Raw genomic sequence first — 9,903 nt, forward strand, 5'->3', positions numbered from 1 at the left:
TAAAATTAGTTTGAAAGTTTGCCTAACTAATGATATTGTTTGGGATTGATGGTTATTTTCTTACAAAATCCAAAAAAAAGATTTCAAACCCACAAACGTTCACAGTACAGTCTCTCACTCTCACTCGCAGTCCCTCTCACTCAGTCTCCTCTCACTCTCATTCCCTCACTCTGAGACCCAAAAAAAATTTCAAACACACAAATTCACAGTACAGTCAGTCTCTCTCTCTCACTCTCACTCGCAGTCCCTCTCTCTCATTCCCTCACTCTGACACTGCCCTCTGTCTCACTCTCTCACTCTCATTCCCTCTCACAGTCTCACTCACCGAGCTCCGTCGCCGTCGCTGTGACTCTCAATCCCTCTCGCTAAGTCGCCGTCGCCCCCTCTCACTCCGTCGCCGTCGCCGTCGCCGTCGCCCCTCCGCTCCGTGCTCCGTCTCCGCTCGCTCAGTCTTTCTCCCTCAGTGGTTTGGCTCCGACTACCTCACAAAAGTAAGGATTTTTTCTGGGTTTATTGGTAATGGTTGATTGGCATGCATTGATTGTGGCCTTTAATAAAATGTGCTTGAGCTTTTTTTTTTTACACTTATACAATGTTCTACATGTTTTACAAATTTTTGTGGTTCAAATTTTTTGTTTTCTAAAATCTAAACTAAAATGTGTTTGCCGGAGTATTCAAAACCCACTCAATAGCATTAGAGCATTTGTAATTTCAGTATTTTAGTCTATATATATATATATATATTTTATGAACAAACTATTTCTATTTTTTGTTACAATTTGCTTCTCAAACAAAAAAAAAAAAAAAAAAGTAAAAACTTTTTTTTTGGTAAACCATTTATGCAACAACTTTTTAAAAATACCGTATTATATTATTTATTTTAAAATATATTTCATTAAAATATTAATTTTTTATTCTCAAAATATAAAAAAATAAAATGTAAAATGTAAAAAAAGAATAAAAAATTAAATGTAAAATGAATAATGACACAGTAAATTTGCATAGCTATTGTAAATATGAATGAATTTTATATAATTGCACATAATATGAAAGGTAAGTTTTTTTTAGAAAAAAATAAGAGCTAAGTTAGTTGAGAAAAATGTGGAGCTTTTTCTATTTTACAAAGATTAACATGAATGCTTCTATTGCTTATATAATAGAAGAAGTATCATCGCAACCAAACTTAAAATTCACTTAAGTTAGATTATGTAACATTGTGTAAAAATAAATAATTGCTATTATAATTGTGTAAATTTATAGGGATACTATTTTTAATTTTTTTTAAAGTTCATGCTGATAATTGTGTACATTTTAATTCTTCCATTGCCTTTAAAATTGTGAGTCATTTGTTTTTCCGTTGTCTAATTCCAAGTACAATTTGGTTTACTTTACTGTGTGGTTAAAATGGATTTTTCGCTACCCCAATCAGTGAGGGTTAGGTGCACTGGCTATATTTGTTTTCTTTGAAAATAATGTTATTTTCAAATTTTAGGATGTGAACAAAAAAAAAACCAAACCATAGGGATTCTTTGGATGGGTGTCTTACTTTCTTCACAAATGAAGAAATTATATATATGATGGGTGTCTTAATTTTGAACCGTCGTGTAATTTTAGGAATTTACATAAAGAAACTTGTGTTGTGTGAAAAATTGAGCAATGTTATTGATACATCATTTTTTATAACAAATTTCACACATGTTGAGTTCGCATATGATTATTGAATCTCATAAGAGTTCATCATTAAATACTATTTTACTATCCACTATTAACAACTTGCCACCTTAGACAGTTATATTTTTGTTTTGCTTATATTTTAAACAAAATAAACCAATAGAAATAAATTAAATTATACTAAATTACCACTTAAAAATAGGATTTGACACTATATATCCCAAAGAATTAGGATTATCCCAATTCAACTCAGCAGCATATTGAGTTTTTTATATGTATCTTTATTCCCTGTGGTTGATTGTCATACTTATCGTTTGCGCAAGAAATTAGGCTGTACATTGTGATCCTTGCCAATTTATGTTCAACATGTGCTTATATTACTCTTGTGTGGCGTTTGGTACGGGGGAATCCACATTACTCCTAGCATCCAGATTCCTAGGAATGTGATTTCTAGGAATCATATTCCTAAGAATGTAGCTATTCTTATGTTTGGTTTATTCCCAGGAATCTTAAACGAATTATTTATTTTTCCCATTCTATCCTTATATTTGAATGTGAACCACCAAGTCATTTAAAAAAAGAGGTTAAAATTGTCAATTTATAAAAAATGCAATTTTCTTTAAACTTGGGAATCTGGATTCCCACCTGTTTCAAAGGGAATCCACATTCCCACTGAGAGGGGTTTAAGGGGGGAATCCAGATTCCCCTGGCATTTGATTCCCTAGCATGATTTGCAACCAAACATGGGAATCTTTAAACATTTCTAGGAATCCTAAAATATTACCCTGTACCAAACGCCACATTGACTCCTTAAACTTTGTGCAGTATGGCTACTATTCCTGCTCAGATTCGTGATGAGTTCGGACCTAGTCCCATTAAGCATTCAGTGTTAAGGTTTCTAACAACTCATCGATTGTGCGCTGTTTGGGAAGGCAAGGTAAAATTAAAACCGACCACGTGTGCATATTCTCTTCTTATCCTTTTATATTATATTTTATCATAATTGTCCTTGAAAATTTTGGTTTTATATGTTTGCAATCGATGTTTAGGAAGTTATAAATTTTTTATTTTTTTTTTGATAAGTTGAAGTTGTAAATTTTATTGCATTGTGCTTATAATAGATTAACTCTTTTAATATAATTTTTGTATGTATGGGACAAGAGACTCGAGCATAAAACATTTTTTCAAATTTACTTCTGAGATTATTATATTAACCACCAATTAAAAAATTGAAACAAAAGCTCTCAATCTAGCTGGCAACAATAAAACCAGCATTGAAAACCTTCCAAGTTCTAAGTTCTAACATTGACCAGTGATAATTAAGCATTCAAAACTCCATTAAGGCTGGCTATATGTGGTCAATTATTTTATTTTTGTTTAATTTTTTTTTTTTTAGAGGAGAAAAAAAATTATCATAAAATTGTTTGTATGATATAAAATTGTAAGATAATAATTTCAAATGGGTCTTTTTATAGTTAAATATTACATGAATAATATTTGATTATTAATTATCAATTTAGTAAATGTTTGATAGCTCTGCACTGTGCGCTAGCATTCTATCAAATGTATCAAGTGCATTGCATCCTTTTATTTTGCTCCTGTTGTTGTTGTTTTTTTTTTTTCTTTTTTGGGGATGATATTTTAATTTCCCTTCATAACAGCTTTATTTTTGTTTTTAGGGATCAATAGCTACAATCACATATGCAAAGGTTATGGCATATTACATCTCATCACCATGGTTCTATCATGTGCAGGATCCGGGGGCACTGAAATGCCGTGGTCGTAATGATGAGCTCCGAAAACGACGCCCCATAGTGGTGGATGATCGCGTCATCGACATTGTCAAGAGAGTAGGATTAATTGGGTTGTATAAGACCCCATGTAGAGAGATTGATAATAATTTGATAACGGCCTTGGTTGAGCGATGGCGGCCTGAAACCCACACCTTCCATCTGCCATGTGGCGAGACAACAATCACATTGCAAGATGTGGAAGTTATTTTTGGGATTCCAATCGATGGTGAGGCAATTGTTGGAATAACTAACTTGACATGGGAAGATGAATGTCAGAGTATGCTTGGAATTCCTCCTAATGGAAATGTGCTTAAAGGACAAAGGATTCTAATTAAGAAGCTACTGGAAAAAATTGACCACGGGTTGCCTAATGATGCAGCAGAGGTGGTTGTGCATCAATATGCACAGTGTTATATTCTAGCACTGCTGGCAGACACAATTTTCGCCGACAAGTCTGGCGATAGGGTGCATATGATGTGGTTGCAGATGTTGAGGGACCTTCGCAATCCACGTTAGTATAGTTGGGAGAGCGCTTGCCTCGCATGGTTGTATAAAGAGTTATGCAGGGCAACCGACAGTGGTGCTAGTTAGATTGGTGAGGCCTTGCTACTGGTTCAGTATTGGGCATGGTTCATACTCCCTTTTTTTTGCCCAAGGAAGGAGGACCTCCCACCAGATGATGCATATGGCCCACCATTTGCACCTTCTCCACTGTCCATTAAGTAAGTCTCTTCCTTGATCGATTATGAAAATTGGAAATAGATCCATAATTTTAAACGACATGACACATTGTTAGACATAGAAAATAAAATTTTAACCCTGATATTCCTCAAATCTTGAAAATTAATAGGATTTTTATTTATTTTTATATATCGTTTTACAACCACTGAGGTCATATGTTATTATTGATGTATAATACAAGTGTTATTAATTTTTAGCTCCACCACTAATCATATGTTTAGATAATCATTGTTTGGTATAAACTTAGTGGTATGTAATGTTCAATTTACGATTGCCCATCATTTATTGTTGTTGATTACTTCAAATTCTCAATTCCAAGTATTGACTCTCTTTCTTAATTGTAGGACTGTGCGGGTCATGACCATGAAAAATAGCCTCCAAGAAATCTGTTTGGTTCGGTACCGTCAACTATTAGATTGTATGCGTCCGAACCAGGTACCCAAATTGTGTTCCTTCTATTGTTTATGACTATTGTATTTACTGCTTGTAAAATAGCTCATAGTCGAAAATAATGGAACATTGCATAATGTGCTGCTCTTTTATTTGGCTATTTCAGGTGGTGTGGAACCATATCAAGATGACTTAGCCCACTTGCCTCCGTTCTGTGTCGCAGGAAGGGACGTATAGACAGCGAAGGTGCCGCTTGTATGCTTCTGGCTAGTAGAAAAACATACACCGGATCGTGTTCTTCGTCAGTTTGGGATGGTACAAGAAATCCCCCCATATGTTGATACTGACGACGCCCTTCATGACATAGACCTGAGGGGGAAGATAGAGGTGAATTGGGGGGACAAACATTATGGGCATATCCAAGTACGGAATAGTCGAGCACGATCTCTATGTCATGGAGCACGACTACAGGGTGATATGTCGCTTGCTCATCCATACTTCGGTTGGTATAATAGGGTGACTTGGAGGTTCGTCGACCACACTTTCGCTTCACTTCTTATTATGGTAATCGCTTTGACCTTTCTTTTCATTTTTTGTTACGTATCACATTTTTTTTGTTAGATGTACTAATTGTATTTTTGTACTTGCAGCTTGCCAGTCACAAGCAGATGTTGACGCAGTATACAGTAGGCAGTCCCATGTACAAGCATATCTCAACTTTACTTAAATATGTGGAACGCCTTCATCGTATAACTGCCAAACTTCCCTTGGAAGAGACCGATGGGGCAAATCCAGATGCGGCAGAAGATACTAGACAACCAAGCACAAGTCATAGCCATGGTCACCGTGGTGCACCCCATCAGGTTGTCAGTAGGCCGGATCTCCCTCCACCCCCACATGCATCTCCTGCGCCAGAATTCCCTCCACCTCCACATGCATCTCTTGGCCCAGAGTTTCCTCCATCTCCACATGCATCGCCTTCCCCAGAGATCCCTCCACATACTGCTCAGCAGTTCCTGATCTAGAAATCCCTCTACCCACTACTCATGCATCTTCTCACCCCGAGATCCCTTCACACACCTCACCTACATTTTTTGACCCCGCTCATTTTTCATTTACTCCGCCATCCTTTGATCTCGGCTATGGCTTTAGTCAGACCCCTCCTGTCATGCACACTCAATTCCCCTTGGACAGCATTGGTCATATAGACCATGTACCACCCCATAGTCACTCCATGTCATTCATGCCCACTCCTAGACTGCGTATAGATCCCATGACTACGGGCGTCACTCACATTTTATCTGCTACACAATCCTCCTTTGCAATTGTAAGATCTCCAGTTGTTGGGAGTCAAGCAAAACAGCCAGATGTGCATGTTGATAATTAGCAGATAGTTGTTGGGTTACAGTCACCCCCACAAGGTCGACCTAAATGTACAACAAAAGCACCTCCTTATGGGACAGGTGGTCACAAAGCAGGACACAACGCTGGCCCCACGGTATGACAACTCATTTAATGTAATGAATTTAGAGTAATTGCTGTTATGGTTCGTAGTAGAATTCATGTAATCCATTGTTTCGTTGTAACTCCATCTTTGCAGCAACACAAAGAGCCTTACCAAGGAGATGCAGTACCCCCTCCCCCACATACCAGGCACTATACGAGACAACATAAGCGTATGCATTAGGATCAGCACCCCATCTGAATGTGTATGTGAATTTTATTATTAATTTATTACGTGGAAATAATTTTCCTAATCCTAGATTTAAATTTCTATTCACAAGTTTCCTTTGCTAGTGTTATGTTAATGCAAATTCTTTATGTTATCTTCTAGGTACTAGTAATGACACCCTAGATATTTTTGGATGTCTTAAGAAAGGCATTGTTGAGTCCATAAGCAGTATGCTTAATGATAATTGATGAATGTCATTGTGCTATTGGTAACCATCCATATACAAAATTAATGAAGGTGAATCTCTATTACTTTACATAACAATATTGAAGTTGCTCATCGTCTTGTTTTGGAGTTAACCATCAATGAAGTTGCTATGTACAGTATAAACAATGGGAAGGCTTTTTCTATTATCGATAAGTTTGCTGAGCGCGGACTTCGATCATTGGCTGTTGCTAGACAGGTTTTTACTAACAATCTTGATGATTTAATGACTAATACTATTTTGTATCTCCTCATTAATAATATTTATAATAAAAAAAATCTTATTATTTCTTCTCTGATTTTCTGTTTTTCACTTTTATTTTTTGGCAGGTAGTTCCAGAGAAAACTAAGGAAAGTCCTGGCAGTCCATGGCAGTTTGTTGGTTTGTTGCCCCTCTTTGATCCTCCAAGACATGACAGTGCAGAAACCATCCGCCAGGCTCTCAATCTTGGTGTTAATGTCAAGATGATTACTGGTAATAACAAATTTTTTCTTCCAATGCAATACACATTCTTTCTTTCTTCAGTAATGCTTACTTGTACTATTGTACTATTACTTCAATTTGCAGGTGATCAACTTGCCATAGCAAAGGAAACTGGCCGTAGACTTGGAATGGGAACAAACATGTACCCATCTGCTTCTTTACTAGGTCAACACAAGGATGAAAGCATTGCTGGCCTTCCTGTTGAAGAGTTAATTGAAAAGGCAGATGGATTTGCTGGAGTATTTCCAGGTTGGTGCTTTTATTATTTTGGCTGGCTACAAACAAGAAATTTGAATTTCAGTATATAGTTTTCTGGATAAAGTATTTCTTCTGGCACTAATTGCTCTTTTCCACTGTATAGAGTACAAATATGAAATTGTGAAGAAGTTGCAAGAGAGCAAGCACATTTGTGGAATGACTGGAGATGGTGTCAATGATGCCCCTGCTTTGAAGAAGGCAGATATTGGAATAGCCGTTGCTGATGCTACTGATGCTGCAAGAGGTGCTTCTAACATTGTTCTAACAGAACCTGGGTTGAGTGTTATTATCAATGCAGTGCTAACTAGCAGAGCTATATTCCAAAGAATGAAGAACTACACAGTTAGTTGCTCTCTTTTCTTCTTTACCATGTTCTAAGTTTTCATTTGAGTGAAGATTTTAACTTCCTCTAATATTACTTTTGCAGATTTATGCAGTCTCCATCACCATTCGTATAGTGGTACGTAGATGCTATTGCTTTCAAACTATTTAAGTAGTTATTAAAGAATGGGAGATGATTAAATGGTTTTTCTGTTTATTTGTAATTGCAGTTTGGTTTCATATTGCTCTGATATGGAAATTTGACTTCTCCCCATTCATGGTTCTGATCATTGCCATTCTAAATGATGGTGAGTTCTTAAAGAGTACTTTTCTTCCAATAAACTTGCATTAGCAAGGCAAGTACCAAGTGAAGAGGTAATTTAGAAGCATTCTCTGCATTCCTATTGCAAAAATGTGTATTTAATTTTTTTGAGATTTTAAGGATCATCATATAGCTGAAACAACAATCTTTTACTCCTCTGCTACACTGACAAAATTGAGAGAGAGAGAGAGAGAGAGAGAGAGAGAGTTTATTAGAAGAACTTGTTTGATCTAGCCATCTGCTGGCAGTTAGGATGAGATTTAGTTTAATGAAGTACTTATTTAAATTTCTGCTATGATATTTTTTATTATTTTATATGCTATAGTTCACTTGTCTTATAATTTGTTCTTTGTGAAGATATAAAGTTGGGCACCTTGAAGAACACGCATTTATTATTATTAATTTTTTCATCTCAAAAAAATTGTATGTAATGCAGCAGTTGACTTTATAGCACGCTCCTGCACCTTTTCCTCATAAAGTTGGCACTACTTGAATTAGTAATGGTTTTATGAGTTTATCTTGTTGCTGCTTTGTACTTGAAAATTTGTTCCTATATATTAACACTATGTTTTGTTAAATTTTCTCTTTAGCAAAATTGTGGCCTGGATAATGGTTCAATTGTTTATGGCTTTGCTTTTGTTGATTGTGCTGCTTTAAGAATTTGGGTTGGTTCCATCAATGATGATGTGTCCTCTGCTGCTCTGGGGGCTTTACTAATGCAAGTATGGTTAACGTACTGTTTCCTTTGTTTAATCTTTTTTCAAGAAAAGTCTATAAAATTTGAATATTAAAATTTAGTGCTTTTATTTGGATTTGATTTTAGGTGTCACCCAAAGAAATTATATATGAGAGTAGAATCATAGGATTTCTCTTCAAGCATTTCTTTAGCATTGAAGTCTCTTTGCACTTTACTTTTAATAATGGTAGATGTGTCTGAGCATTTTTTAAATGCTATATTGTTCCTTTTAACTTCTACTGTAAAAACCTTGTGAGGATGAATACTTTTAAAATGGACTTACTTTCTCTCTGGTTTACTTTGTGCTGCAAAAATATAATTATGCAAAGTAAATGTATGTGTCATGTAATCATTTGTTCATAGTTGCTTGTCACTGGTGAGCTGCTAGATATTTGGTCCTTTTTCTTTATTAAAGCTTACAAGTTACATGTTTTCTTATGCAATGCAACTAAACCTTCAGTGCGTGGAAGAAAGAAGTGGACTAATAAGTAATCTAATTAGACTGTCAAAACAGGTCAGGTTTTTTCCTCTTTTTTTATTCTCACTTGAATTATTGGTGATTAAATGGTTCTGAATTTTTGTGGATCATTGTAGCGGGTTGATATTGAGAAACCAAGACACCGAACTGTTGTCACCTCAGATGTTCAACAACAAATCATGACAATGAATAGGAAAGCTAGGGAGGAATGGGAAAAAAAACATGCTGAAGCAGAGAAGCTGCGGAGACTGAATGATGTGAGTTGGTTGGGCCTTGATACTGGAATATACAATAGGTGGTGCTGCTGTTGCTCGCGGAATATCTCCAAATCTGGTGCAGTAAATTTCTTTGTCTTTAAAATGTTTAATTTTGACATTGGAATGTCTTCGTTGAGCTTAAATCAATTGTGAATGTTTCTACTAAGCTAAAATTGGTTCATCTTGCTTGTTTTTTTAAGATTCTCCAACACAACTTCTTGATTTAGATTTATTTGCTCTAAGTCATGTTGTTATTTTCCACCAACTTCGTTATAGATACAAATAGATATGCAGGAAGTTCTTCTTAGATACTAGGAAATGGCAATATTTACATGAAACTGCTTGAATCATGGTGAAACAAAATGTGGAAAGTGATGCCATTTTTATCTTCATCTTTTTTTTTAATGTATTATTCATCATTGAAGGGAAGAAAATGTAGATTATTGGGCTTGAAAATAGTGATTTTTTTTTTTTTTTTTTTTTATATTGATTCCCATCCATGTGACTAAATAAATA

At 35.6% G+C, this 9,903-nt stretch overlaps 2 protein-coding genes across 2 annotated transcripts; both read left to right on the plus strand.

Annotated features, from left to right (window-relative positions):
* Positions 1–2,497: 2,497 nt before the first annotated feature.
* LOC112021012 (protein MAIN-LIKE 2-like) lies at positions 2,498–6,307 on the plus strand. The gene is made up of 6 exons (XM_065779204.1): positions 2,498–2,608; positions 3,426–4,186; positions 4,550–4,640; positions 4,762–5,159; positions 5,246–6,093; positions 6,196–6,307. Exons 1-2 carry the CDS (start codon positions 2,498–2,500, stop codon positions 3,978–3,980), a joined length of 666 nt encoding a protein of 221 aa, XP_065635276.1. The 3' UTR covers positions 3,981–4,186; positions 4,550–4,640; positions 4,762–5,159; positions 5,246–6,093; positions 6,196–6,307.
* Positions 5,839–9,327, plus strand: LOC112021004 (ATPase 2, plasma membrane-type-like). The gene is made up of 12 exons (XM_065779206.1): positions 5,839–5,922; positions 6,004–6,093; positions 6,196–6,271; positions 6,430–6,495; positions 6,600–6,730; positions 6,862–7,006; positions 7,100–7,264; positions 7,377–7,615; positions 7,701–7,733; positions 7,825–7,902; positions 9,113–9,166; positions 9,247–9,327. The coding sequence occupies exons 1-10, from the start codon at positions 5,839–5,841 to the stop codon at positions 7,843–7,845; spliced, it is 1,050 nt and encodes a 349-aa protein (XP_065635278.1). The 3' UTR covers positions 7,846–7,902; positions 9,113–9,166; positions 9,247–9,327.
* The last annotated feature ends 576 nt before the right edge of the window (positions 9,328–9,903 follow it).

This window comes from Quercus suber, unplaced genomic scaffold (assembly GCF_002906115.3).
Source record: "Quercus suber isolate HL8 unplaced genomic scaffold, Cork oak 2.0 scaffold_11, whole genome shotgun sequence".
Taxonomy (NCBI): Eukaryota; Viridiplantae; Streptophyta; class Magnoliopsida; order Fagales; family Fagaceae; genus Quercus; species Quercus suber.

What these genes read in the sequence shown, in the direction of transcription:
- LOC112021012 (XM_065779204.1), top strand. Translation starts at nt 2,498, where the DNA reads ATGGCTACTATTCCTGCTCAGATTCGTGATGAGTTCGGACCTAGTCCC. An exon ending in GCGCTGTTTGGGAAGGCAAG is followed by an intron (nt 2,609 to 3,425) that starts GTAAAATTAAAA and finishes TATCATGTGCAG; the next exon opens with GATCCGGGGGCACTGAAATG.
- LOC112021004 (XM_065779206.1), top strand. Translation starts at nt 5,839, where the DNA reads ATGCCCACTCCTAGACTGCGTATAGATCCCATGACTACGGGCGTCACT. An exon ending in AAAGAATGAAGAACTACACA is followed by an intron (nt 7,616 to 7,700) that starts GTTAGTTGCTCT and finishes TTACTTTTGCAG; the next exon opens with ATTTATGCAGTCTCCATCAC. An exon ending in CCATCACCATTCGTATAGTG is followed by an intron (nt 7,734 to 7,824) that starts GTACGTAGATGC and finishes TTGTAATTGCAG; the next exon opens with TTTGGTTTCATATTGCTCTG.